The sequence below is a fragment of the Loxodonta africana genome, chromosome 13, assembly GCF_030014295.1.
Source record: "Loxodonta africana isolate mLoxAfr1 chromosome 13, mLoxAfr1.hap2, whole genome shotgun sequence".
Taxonomy (NCBI): domain Eukaryota; kingdom Metazoa; phylum Chordata; class Mammalia; order Proboscidea; family Elephantidae; genus Loxodonta; species Loxodonta africana.
The window spans coordinates 30,677,288-30,690,928 of NC_087354.1; the positions used below are offsets into that span (position 1 = coordinate 30,677,288).

Sequence of the window (13,641 nt, forward strand, 5' to 3'; positions counted from 1 at the left end):
ACACTTGAGACTGTGTTGGCATCTCCTGTCTGGAGGGGAGACGGGAGGGTAGAGAGGGTTAGAAACTGGCAAAATGGTCACGAAAGGAGAGACTGGAAGGAGGGAGTGGGCTGACTCATTAGGGGGAGAATAAATGGGAGTATGTAGTAAGGTGTATATAAGCTTATATGTGACAGACTGACTTGATTTGTAAACTTTCACTTAAAGCACAATAAAAATTATTTAAAAAAAAAAATCTTGTAAACAGAAATAGGCCTAAAAATGAAATATGCTTCTGCCTACAATGCAACTTAGTCTTTGTCTTAGTTAGTTAGTGCTGTTATCACAGAAATACCATGAGTGAATGGCCTTAACAAAGAGAAATTTATTCTCTCACAGTCTAGGAGGGTAGAAGTCCGATTTCAGGGCACCAGGTCCAGAGAAGGCTTCTGTGCTGACTCTGGCAGAAGACCCTTGTGATCAGCCTTCCCCTGGGTCTAGGAGTTTCTCAGTGCAGGAACACTGGGTCCAAAGGACACGCTCTTCTTCTGACTCAGTGGTATGAGGTTCCTCTCCTCTCTGCCCAATTGTTTTTTCTTTTTAGATTGTTCTTTAGATGAAGGTTTACAGAACAAGCTTTCAAACAGTACACACATTGTTTTGTGACATTGGTTAACAACACCCACGACATGTCAACACTCTCCCTTCTCAAACCTGGGTTCCCTATTACCAGCTTTCCTGTTCCCTCCTGCCTTCCAGTCCCTGCCCCAGGGCTGGTGCGCCCCTTTAGTCTTGTTTTGTTCCATGTCTGCTGAATTATTTTATATCTCAAAAGAGATTGACTCAAGGTATAACCTAATCCTGTAGATTGAGTCCTACCTCATTAACATCATAGAGCTTAGGATTTATAACACATAGGATAACCACATCGGATCACAACATGGTAGACAACCATGTAATACTGGGAACCATGGCCTAGCCAAGTTGATACACATTTTTTGGCGGACACAATTCAATCCATAACAGCCTTTCTTCTTATAATTAAATAAAACCCATTCTCTAAAAATCTTCCTTAGACATCTTTAACCGGTTGCCATGGAGTCAACTCTGACTTATAGCTACCTTATAGGACAGAGTAGAACTGTCCCACAGTGTTGCCAAGGCTATAATCTTTAAGGGAGCATCTTTAAGGGAGCAAATTGCCAGGTCTTTTCTCCTGTGGAGTGGCTGGTGAGTTTGAACTACCTGATCTTTTGGTTAGCAGCCAAGCACTTAAGCACTGTGCCACCAGGGCTCTTTTAGATATCCTTACCCTGTATTAAAAGTTGTGTAGTATAATTGAGAAGAAAAGCAGTCCTTTCAATTAATTCATAAAATAATTATCGGTTCACAATACACCTGCCTCTTGGCAAAACCTGTAAATTGGAGCTAGGAGTGCTACACTGTTGTGGCACACAACACTAGAGTATTGTAGCTTGTACTTGGTATATATTCAATAAGATAGGCCAAAGTTTGCTTAAAAATGGGAGTGATGTAATGAAGTTAAATAACTTTAATAAAGTGAAAAGATGCACTCAGATCCAGTAACACAGCCTCTCAGCAGAATTCCAAACTAATCAATTCAAATGGTTTTTTTTTTTAAGTTAAATATTTCAGTGTTGATGGAAAAAAAAAACTGGACAGGAATCACACAAATATTTAATTCAGCAGGCATCACAAAGAGCATTCAGTGGGTAAATGTGAAGTCAGTCGAGTTTTAAGGTATCAAAACCTTTATTTCTTCCATCACTATGCACATTAGTTCACTCATAAAAAGGAAGCAGCTAGAGGCTTGTCCTTCAGGAGGGACCAGTCACTGGAGAAGGACATCATGCTTGGTAAAGCAGAGGGTCAGCGAAAAAGAGAAAGATCCTCAGTGAGATGGATTGACACAGTGGCCGCAACAATGGGCTCAAACATAGCAACGACTGTGAGGATGGCGCAGGACTGGACAGTGTTTCCTTCTGTTGTACGTAGGGTCACTATGAGTCGGAACTGACTCCAGGGCAACTAACAACAACAACAGAGGCTTGTTTTACCAGTTCTCTTTATTGTCCAATTTCTTGTTTGCAAGGATGCCACCAAATGACAAGATAGGTCTGTTTTATGATGTCTATGTGTCTGTTATCCCCACTAGTGTATGAGCTTCTTCAGAGCAGGGATAGTGGCTCCATCCCTCACCACAATTCTCTATAATAAACCTTTGTTAAGAAAATGGATGAATTTAAAATGATAGAAGAGGTAGCTGAGCCCCCATGACAGGAAAACTGTGGTGACTGGAATCTGTAATAAATATTTGTTAAGTGAATGGAGAATTTAGAATGAAAGGACGGGTAGTTGAGCTCCCATGACAGGAAAGCTGTGGTTACTGGGGAATTTTACTACGAAGCATGTAAAAGGGTCTTATACAGACATGACACAGTGTTTTACATGCTGAGTATATGCTTTGAATGGATATCTTCCAAAGGGTCTATGACTTTTTTAAGCTTCAATACTACACTGTAAAGGACACAATAGCAAAATTGTTTTATATCTGGATACTTACAACACTGGCCCTGAGTACATGTCTGAAGATCACAAATTCTTAAAGGCTTCTGATGAACTCTCCTTTGAAGGTCATCAGCAAAGTTTGCAAGCAAATTTAAAAAGAGGTGCCTGTAGTTCGTAATACTAGTGGTGTGAATGTTTGTCATAATGCCGACAAGTTAAAAGACACTGAAAGCACCAATTAAGTCTTTCTGAGTGACAAAAACATGGTCCTGAAGGTGAAGCAAGTATTCTTTACCTTTATGGAAAAGGCAAATGACGAGAATTCATGGAAGTTACAGTTGGCCAATAAGCAGATGAAAAGTGTGCAATTTCAAGTGCAATCAAACAAGTACAAATCAACAAAGGAAATACCACTTTTGCCTATGAAACTAGCTAAGAGGTACAGTAGCAGTCAGCACTCCTGAGAGAAGGATGAGAAGAACACTTCACGGCAGGCTTGGTGCCGAGGGCAAATTAATATATACGATCTCTCTGGAAAAGGAACGTGAAAATCACAAACTCTATGAATCAGTAATTGCACTTCTAGGAAACCAACCGTAAAAAAAAAAATACAAGATGCAAAGATTTATGTATGAAGATACTTATCCCAACATTATCAGAAAAACTGCAATCTAAGTATTCATATTTATAGCAAAATAGTTGAATTATGGGATATCTAAACACAAGGAAACCTCTGGTGGCATAATGGTTAAGAGCTACTGCTGCTAACCGAAAGGTCTAGCAGTTCAAATCCACCAGGCGCTCCTTGGAAACTCTATGAGGCAGTTCTGCTCTGTCCTGCAGGGTCGCTATGAGTCGGAATCGACTTGACGGCAGCGGGTTTTTAAACACAAGATAATATGCAACAGTGAGTCACTGAAATAGGTGATGTATAAGCATTTAGGAATGTAGCATATGTTCAGTGAGAAAAGGAAAACACAAACCACTCTGATGCCTATTTGGGGTTATAAGTATCTATATAATTATATACACCCATGTATGCTCGCTGAGTCGAAATTGACTCGACGGCAGTGGGTTTGGGTTTTTTTTTTTTTTAATTTAAAAGAAACTCACGCCCAGGTTACCTCCTTCATTTATTTACCTATCATGTGACTTGGACAATCACTTAAACCTTTTTTGAGACCATTTCCTTGTCTATAAAATGGAGATAATACTTAGCTAACAGGATTGTTGTGGAGATTAAATGGAATAATGTGTTTAGAAAAGCATCAGGTGAGCAGGGTTCAGTTTCTTTCCTTTCCCTTTAGTTTCCCACATCCGGAAAAGAGCCCCGCCAGAGATGAGCTCGCTAACCGGATAAAGGAAACAGTTACAGCCCTAGGCTTTTTACTTCATTATTCTCGTTTCGCCACCCCTAGACCGCCCTGGGCACCGCACTGCTTTAACGCCCTCCGCGCATTCCCGGCGGACTCCGGGAAGCCGCGTGCACTTCGAATCAAAACTACGCGTGGCGGGGTGGAGCTCCGATGAGGTCGTTGGCTCCCCGCCTAGGGTGGGGCGAAGGGAAGAGGATGCGGACCGGCGGGATCGGGCGCACGCGCAGACAGCGCCGCCCCGCCCCGGTGGCTCTCAAACGCTTCCCACACTCAGCCCTGGAACAGCGGCCTGGAGCCAGGCACGCCGGGATCTCACTGGGCGCTCGAGTCCCGCCTTCGGAGGGGCGGGGTGGAGGCGGGGCTTTTCCAGGAGCGACGGATAGCTGCGCCAATCACGGGGCTGCGCCGCCTCCGGGCTCGGTTTGAAATTCCGCCGGGCCCAACGGCTCGCGGACCTGCGACGCGGAGCAGGGTCGCCGGTGTTTGCGGGTGGTTGCTGCGCTCGGGCCCGTGTGGAGTAGGTCGGAGGGCCGCGACGCCCGGCTGCTTGGAGAGTCCGCCATGAGGAGAAGGTGCTGGTTGCGGAGGGGTTGGGGGGGTGCGGGAGGGACGGACGCCTGTTCGGCGTGCGGGGCCGGTGCGGGGTCTGAGAGGCCCCCTTCGGCCTGGGCCTAGGTGTCCTGTCAGCCCGCGCCCGAATGGGGCCGGCCTCCGCCCGGGGTCTCAGCGCTCCTGAGCAGGGCCGGACAGCTGTGAGCCGGTGGACGAGCCGCGGGCCCCGGCGGGACGGAGGGGAGACCTGGCACGGACATTCCCCGACGGGCGTGGTCCCTGCCCGCCCCGACGCCCGGGCAGGGCCGAGCGCAGACGCTCGGGAGAGGGCTGAGTGGGCTCCGCCTGTGAGGCCCGGGGTGCGCCGACCCGGCGTGCCCCGACCCGGCGTGCCCCGACCCGGCGTGCCCCGACCCGGCGTGCCCCGACCCGGCGTGCCCCGACCCGGCGTGCCCCGACCCGGCGTGCCCCGACCCGGCGGTCCGTGCTGGCGCCGGGGAGCCCCACCCTCCCTATTGGCAGCGTCTCAGGTGCTGCTCCTTGCCGTGTACCGCTTGCTCCAAGTCCTGAGTCTTTTATGGTTGTGGCTTCCTATTCCTATTTCCATAAAGCCTGGAGTATTTTTTATTTTTAGTTGCTTTTCTGTGTATCCGAGTTGCAGTGTTACCGTTTTACTTGAACTGGAAAGGTGGCTGGGTTTCTTTGCAATTTAAGAAACTCCCTTTAAGGAATTCCTTTCCCGTCATTTGAACTTCCCAGGCAGTGCTAGGGAAGGAGTGGCCGACTTGAAATCGGCACAGGCAGTTAGCAGCCTGACTCTGGGCAAGATGTTGAGTATGAGTTTTCTCATCTCTAAAATAATAGTAATATCAGCTCATAGGACTTTTTTGTTAAGAGCTATACGAATGTTAACTTTATTTTCTTAAAGTAGTGTGATGATTCACTTTGAAATAATTGGTAGTTATTGGTCAAAATGATTGCTCTGAGACTTTGTAAGATTCTTTGTCCTGTAATTACTAATTCCCTCCACTGTTTTTCAAATGCAATGCTTGCTCTCGGGAGATTGGGAATTGAGTACAAATCATTGCCTTCATTGGGAAAACAACTCTCAGTGTAAGATTGTGAATTATAAACTTTTTTATATCTAAAGGACAGCATATTAAAGTTGCTGTGGGTTTAAGCTAATGATGCTATAAAAATGGTGTGGTAGCAACACCCATTTGTCCTCGTCCTCTAACTTCACCAGAGGGAAGGAGAATCAAGATCAGTAGCCCAAAGCTGATTCCTTTGATGCGCAGGTCAGACATACCTCCACCCTCCAACTTTTAACAAATTCTCAAACCAGCTGCACTGTTTCTTTGTTGGGTTCTATAATTACTTGCAGTGGCCACAAAGAACTCACAGACCATTCTCAAGGTTATGGGGCTTATTAGGAAAGTTACAGGTTACAATTCAGGATCAGGGATGAGTCAGGATACAGTTCTTTGATCAGGGTAGCTTCTCGGCTGTGCTTGCCGGCAGGCCTCTCCCTGGCAGTCTGCCCTGTTTGAGCAAGTGTTACAAAGCTCTTCAGCTTTGCCAGTAAGTGCCTGGGTGCACCCCATTCTGCTAGCAAACATTGCCCTGAAGGTGCTCGGCTTTCTTGGTCTGTGAACTGGAAAGCCCACAGTGGTGTCTCCTGCCAGTCTCCTGGTGCTGCTGTCTCTGCTGCTGCCATTTTCTCTGCCACCGTTTCTCACTGTCTCTGGTGTTATAGCTCTCTCTGTCTCCTGTGACTCAGGAGGTTCCCAGAACAGGGATCCTAGGTCCAAAGAACACCCTCTACTCCTAGCTCTTCTTTCTTGGTGGTAGTGAGGTCCCCCTTTTCCATCTCTGGGAGATGGCTCATTTTAAACCTAATGGGATGTCAAAACTGACCAGTCACCTCATTAGGGTTCCGTGCACCTTGTTTGCATGGCCCCACTGCACTGTCATGTACCTTATTTGCATTTATTGGCAAGCTGTCCAATCTCCTTGGTGGACCACAAGCACCTTGTTTACATAACCCCACCCAATCATTTGGTGAGAGTTATAAGACTGCCAAATTACATCATTCACTAACTGCCAAACCACTGAAAATCATGGCCCCCACAAGTTGACATATAACCTTAACCATCACAGGTTCCATACACCTTATTTGCGTTAGCAGCAAGCTGTCCAGTTCCCTTGGTGGGCTACCAGCATCTTATTTGCATAGTCCCACCCAGTCATTGTATGGTAGTCAGAAAGACTATGGCTAGAAGGGTTATATTAAGTAATTCACTGCACTGTAGTAAGTCTCCAATAAGCGATCTTTATTACTAACCATTGTGGCAGACACTAACATACAGTTATTCCCAAGACTACCATATCTAAATCCTTTTAACAGGGCTTCCCTCCTCCAGCATGTCTCTAGAACTGGGCTGTCAAAGTCTCTTAATTTCCACATCTAACCACATCTAAGGGACTCTTACTAGACTTCTTCCCATTCAACAACTCTTTACTTTTTGTATGCTTCAACAACTCTTTACATATGCTCCTTCTTAAAATTCTTTTTTCCCTTGGTGGTTATGGGATAGTTCTCTCCCACATTCCTGGCTACTCCTTTCCAAGTACCTTTCCTGACTCCTCTTGTTCCCTTTAGATGTGCCTTACCTGCTCAACGTTCTGTCCTTTGATCCTCTTTTTTCCTCTTTCTTTTTTTTCTTTTATAGTAGGTGTATTTTTCTTTATATTATGCTTTAATACAAAGGAAAGTCATACAGCTATGGTCATCAAACTAATCTTGTAAGATAACTGACTGTTAAAATCCTGCCGCAAGGAAATGGAAGCCATATTGCCTCCTAATTTCCTCAGATAATGACCTGCCTTCCATAAGTGGGGAAAAAAAGAAAGCAAGGCATTTGGACATTTTAATTTTATGTACCTCTTTATCCTGCTTGTTGTTTTGTGCCGTTAACTTGATTCTGACTCATAGCATCACTGTAATCTTTTTTTCCCTACATTTTATTTTGTTGTTGAGAATATACACAGCAAAACATAAACCAATTCAACAGCTTCTACATGTACAGTTTAGTGACATTGATTATATTCTTCAAGTTGTGCAGCCATTCTCACCTTCCTTTTCTGAATTGTTCTTCCCTTGTTAACATAAACTCACTGCTCTAAGGTTCCTATCTAATCTTTCCAGTTGCCATTCTCATTTTGATCCCATATAGACAGTTCTTAAAAAAGCATAATGCTCAAGGTAGACATTCTTTTACTAGTTAAGCTGAACTATTGCTGGGTTTTAAGAAGACTTCAGGGGATATTTTTGGTTAAAGTTTAAAGATTATCTCAGCAATAGTTTAAGGGATTTATCCAGGCACCATGGCTCCAGGAAGCCTGGAGTCCATGAGAATTTAAAATTCTGTTCTGCATTTTCCCCCTTTTGATCAGGATTCATCTATGGAATCTTTGATCAAAATGTTCAGTAATGGTAGCCGGGCACCATCCAGTTCTTCTGGTCTCATGGCAAAGGAGGCAGTTGTTCATGGAGGCAATTAGCCACACATTCCATATCCTCCTATTCCTGACTGTCCTTCCTGTGTTACTCCAGGTGAATAGAGACCAATTATGTGCCTTAGATGGTCACTTGGAAGCTTTTAAGATTTTTTTTTTTAATTTATTTTCGATATTGTTGAGTCTGGCTATCTTTTGAAGGTGAGGCTAATTAGGGGGAATGTGAGAAAGAGGTGTCAAGGATGATATAAGAATTAAGTTCAGTATAGTTTGAGTATTCTGAAGAGTGGAAAATGTTAGTTTTTTATTTTTTGAAAATTGTACTGTCATAGACTCTCATAGGAACTACAGAGACCCCAAACACTGCATTTTTCAACAGGCCAAATAAGATTTTTTATATGTAATAAATTCCAAGGAACTGTTCATATTTTCATAACAGCAAATTTCATTATAGAATATTACGTTTAGTTAGTGGCCCATCTACTGGAGTTTAGTAGTGCTTTTTTTTTTTGCTGTAGACGTATTTGTCTTGGTTTTAATTGGATTGAGATCTACAACTTTGTCTAAATATCGTGTCATTTTATTATTTTTAGTAAAAGTAATTTGACTAAATTAAGTAGTAAACATTTTTTTTCCATTAAGTCACAAATTAAAAAAAAAAAAATTTTCGTATTATGTGCCCACCAGCAAACTCAAACCCACTGCCATCATTCTTGATATTTCATAGAAATGGAGTCATATGATATTTTGTCTTTTGTGACTGGCTTCTTTAACTTAGTATAATAAAGACTAATTGCTAAATAACATTCCAGATACGCCACACTTGTTTTATGCATTAATCAGCTGATAGACGTTGGTGTTTCCACCTTTTTTCCCCAGTCTGTGTTTCATTGATTCTGAGATGCTCAATTCTAGACAGTGTACCTCACAGTGGGTACAGTTGCTCCTTCAGCTGCTGTTTCTTGGTCTTCGTGTTCTAGTCTTTGTTGAGCCTACAGCACATGGCACATGTTTTCTTGGGCCACGGCCCGGGGGCTGGTACTTCTTACCTTTCCAGAGGTTCTCTTTCTGAGTTTGGTTAATGATGGTAAGAACATGGGTAATGGATTTGTGGACAGCTCAGATCTTGGTGAGCTTGGACGCCACCACAGCTTTGAACCGCTCTACCTTCAGGCTGTCCAGCTATTTCAGCAGCTCGCTCTTGTTTTCATCACGAAAGTCCGGAGCCATGATCTTGGCTATGGCTACACTCCATTTTCTAACTATTATGAATGATGCTGACATGAGCGTTCTTGTACAAGTTATTGTGTGGGCACGTTTTCATTTTTCTTGGGCATATACCCAGGAGTGGAACTGTTGGGTCAGATGATGATTCTGTTTAACTTTTTGAGAAGCTGCCAAACTGATTTCTAAAGTGGCTATATCAGTTTACAGTCCTGCCAGCCGTGCAAGAGGGCCGCAGTTTTCTACATCCTTGCCAATTCTTGCTGTTATCTGTCTTTTCCATTATAGCCCTTCAACTGGCATCTCATTGTGGTTTTGACTTGCATTTCCCAGATGGATAATGATGTTGAGCTGATTGGCCATTTCTATATCTTCTTTGGGGAAATGTCTATCCAGATCTTAAAAGTTATTTCTAATAAAATGCTAATATTAGGATTTTGATTTGTGCATTCTTTTGTCTTAAAAGTGAAATACACGAAGTATGCCTGGGGAGGCTCTTTAATTGGGCTGCAGTTAATTAAATCTATATTGAATCAAGGCTTTAATTACCTGTTAACATTTCTAAAATGTAAATTATTCTTTTTAAATATTGTTCAATATCTGGGTATTGATAGTGACTATCTGGTATAGGTAGGAGCCTGCGTGGTGCAACTGATTTGCAATCAGCTGCTAACTGAAAAGTTGGTGGTTCAAACCTACCTGATGGCTCCCTGAAAGAAAAAGGCCTGACGATCTGCCTCCATAAAGATTACAGCGAAGAAAACCCTGTGGAGCAGTTTTACTCAGTAACAAACACATGGGGCCACCATGAGTTGTGGACCGACTTGATAGTAGCTAACAACGTCTGGTATAGGTTGTGTCTGGGTGGTGCAAACAGTTAAGTGCTCACTGCTAACTAAAAGATTGGCTGTTCAAGTCTACCCTGAGGTGCCTTGGAAGGCCTGGCAATCTACTTTAGAAAAAGCACCCATTAAAAACCCTATAGAGCACAATTCCACTCTGATATACGTGGGGTTGCCATTTGCTGGATTCAACGCTAGAGCAAGTTTTTTTTTTTTTTTAAATCTGGTATACCAAAAAACCCAGTGCCGTCTAGTCGATTCGGACTCATAGCAACCCTATAGGACAGAGTAGAACTGCCCCATAGAGTTTCCAAGGAGCGCCTGGCGGATTTGAACTGCCGACCCTTTGGTTAGCAGCTGTAGCACTTAACCACTTCGCCACCAGGGTTTCCAGTCTGGTATAGGCATCTGGTATTTGTGCAAGAACTTCTCTTCAACAAGAGCAAGGAACCTTTAAATTGGGATTTCATGGCTAGAAAAATGCCTCAGATGTGAATATTTTAAAACCTCTGGAAAAACTAATGTTTTGGAGATCTACCTAGGCTGGTGACTCAGAACCACTGAGGTCTCTGAGACGGAGAGGAGTCAATGAGAGCTTCTAGCCCTGTCTGTACCGAGCACACAAAGAGCTTAAGAGACCAGCCAGGCTGTGTGCAGCCTGCTAGTGGCAGAGCACATCCAGATTCTGGTTTCTCTGTGTCAGACCAGTTTCTTTTTGTTTTCCTGATGTTCCTAAAGAAGGGGAGGGAATTTCTGTTCTTTAAATGTAATGAGAAGCAGACTAATGGTTGTAATTTTTAAAATAAACTTTTTTTTTAATTGAAGAGTAACATACACGTAGAAATGTGCCCAGATCAAGTACAAAATCACTGAATTTTCACAGTCAGCACACCTGCATATCCAATACCTGAGAAGCCCTTCTGGTGCCCTCTACCAGTCACCACCTCCCCAGGACAAAGGGGACCACTGTCCTGACTTCTGAGCCTCCTGAGTGGAGCAAATGGTTAAGCGCCAGGCTGCTAGCTGAAAGGCTGGTGGTAGGAACCCACCCAGAGATGCCTCGGAAGACAGGCCTGGGGATCTGCCTCTGAAGGGTCACGGCCTTGAAAACCCTGTGGAGCAGTTCTCCTCTGCCATAAGTCAGAATTAACTGGATGGCAACTGACAACAGCATCCTGACTTTGGAAACCATTGATTGGTTTTACCTGTTTTTGAACTTTATATCAATGGAATCATGTAGTATATACTCTTTGTCTGGCTGCTTTTGCTCAGCCTGATGACGGGTAATCTCCAAGTCGTGACATATTTATAATGAACCACACCGATGACCGTCTTTTTTTTTCTTTAATGTGTACATCTTATTGTTAGTAATATATGCTACATACAGTGTTGCAGTGTGCAATTTGCTGAAGTTATCATTCTCAGATGTTCACTCATAGATGTGCAATGTTAGGATTTACTATTCAGAACACTGCCATGTAACAGGCTATGGCAATAATAATGAAAACTTAAAAAAAAATGAAGTATTCACCTTGTGTCAGAATTGACTTATGGTGAAGTCATTGGAATGGAACCCGAGGTTTTGGTTCTGACATCTACTCACTCCATCATCATAAGTCGGTTCTGGTGCAAGTCAGATACCTCATTTTCTTTTTTTTAGTTCTCATTATTATAACTTTTTATTATTAATATCTTTATAAATCTGATCTTCATTTGCCTTTGGGGTTGGAAACATTACATCTGAGAATAACAACATCAGCAAATTACATTCTGCAACATTATATAGTACATATTACTAATGATAAGATGTACAAAAGAAGGACTGTCCTAAGTGCTCTCTGTCATAACTAGAATATGTCTACTTGTATATTGTTTCTTTCCCTTCCCCCACAACTATTTTTTCCGTATAACTATTTTTTACAGTAGTTGTTTCTTTTACTTTTACTTTTTTTTTTTTAGTTCTCCTGATTTGAAGTATAAGTTATATATAGAAAAATTGACTCATTTTACAAGTATAGTTTATCATGACGTTGGAGCCCTGGTGGCACAGTGGTTAAGAGCTCAGCTGCTAACCAAAAGATCAGCGGTTTGAATCTACCAGCTACTCCTTGGAAACCCCATGGGGCAGTTCCACTCTGTCCTATAGAATTGCTCTGAGTCTGAATCAACTCGACGGCAACTGGTTTGGTTTTGGTTTTATACAGTTATGTAATCTCTATTGCTGTCAAGGTATGATCCATTCCATCACCCTGAAGAGTTTCCTTGTGCCTTTTTGCAATTGATCCTCTCCCCTGATCTCAGGCAACTGATTTGTTTTCTTTCACTATAGCTTTGCATTTTCTAGAATTGCATAAAATAAAATAATTTAGTGTGTAGTCTTTTGTGTTTGAACCACTTTTAGTTAGCATAATTCATAATTCAGCATAATGTTTTTGAGATTTATCCATGTCGTTTGTGGTTTATTTTCATTGTTTTATTATTCCGTTGTAGGAATGCACTGTTATTTATCCATTCTGTTGATGAGCATCTAAGTTGTTTCTATTTTTCTGTTATTATGCTTAATGTTGCCTAGACCATTCTTATACATGCCTTTTGGGAATATAGGCATTTCTGCTGGGATATGGATTGACACGGTGGCTGGAACAATGGGCTCAAATACACCTACCCTTGTGAGGATGGCACAGGACCAGGCAACATGTGATTTTGTTATACAGGCACCTAACAACAGCAACATGCATAGAAGTGAAACTGCTGGCTCAGTGTTAGTAGATTCTGCCAAGAGTTTTTAAAGAGATTGTACCAGTTTACACTCCCATCAGCAGGTGTGAAAGTTGTGGCCTTTCTACATCCTCACCATACTTAATATTGTTTATCTTTTTAATTTTAGCTATTCGGTGGGTTAATAGTCACACTTTAAGAACAAAAAGATATAGTGATAAATTGCCAGATACTTTGTAGGAGCTTCACCAACAAACTTATGTTTGCAGGCATTTCTATCTCATTTTTCTTCTTTTTTTTTTTAATAATTATGTTTTAGGTGAAAGTTTACACACCAAAGTAGGTTCCCATTTAATAATTTTTATACAAATTGTTCTGTGATACTGGCTATATTATTCTTTTTTTTTTTATAATTAATTTTTATTAAGCTTCAAGTGAACATTTACAATTCCAATCAGTCTGTCACATGTAGATTTAGATACATCTTACTCCCTTCTCCCACTTGCTCTCCCCCTATTGAGTCAGCCCTTACAGTCTCTCGTTTCGTGCCAATTTTGCCATCTTCCCTCTCTCTCTATCTTCCCATCCCCCCTCCAGTCAAGAGTTGCCAACACACTCTCCAGTGTCCACCTGATTTAATTAGCTCACTCTTCATCAGCATCTCTCCCCCCTCCCCACTGACCAGTCCTTTTCATGCCTGATGATTTGTCTTCGGGGATGGTTCCTGTCCTGTGCCATCAGAAGTTCTGGGGAGCATTGTCTCTGGGATTCCTCTAGTCGCAATCATACCATTAGGTATGGTCTTTTCATGAGAATTTGGGGTCTGTATCCCATTGGTCTCCTGCTCCCTCAGGAGTTGTCTGTTGTGCTCCCTGACAGGGCAGACATCGATTGTGGCCGGG

At 42.6% G+C, this 13,641-nt stretch overlaps 1 protein-coding gene and 1 pseudogene across 4 annotated transcripts in view; one reads left to right on the top strand and one right to left on the bottom strand.

The window, feature by feature from the left end:
* The first annotated feature begins 4,322 nt into the window (after positions 1–4,322).
* The window catches only part of PRC1 (protein regulator of cytokinesis 1), a 37,235-nt gene continuing 27,916 nt past the window's right edge, over positions 4,323–13,641 (top strand). For all 4 annotated transcript variants that reach the window (XM_010593817.3, XM_010593819.3, XM_010593822.3 and 1 more), the window contains exon 1: positions 4,323–4,456. In XM_010593817.3, the coding sequence (XP_010592119.1) occupies positions 4,446–4,456 (11 nt within the window). In that variant the 5' untranslated portion in view covers positions 4,323–4,445. The remainder of the gene's footprint in view (positions 4,457–13,641) is intronic.
* Positions 8,649–9,239, bottom strand: LOC135233059 (large ribosomal subunit protein uL29-like; annotated as a pseudogene).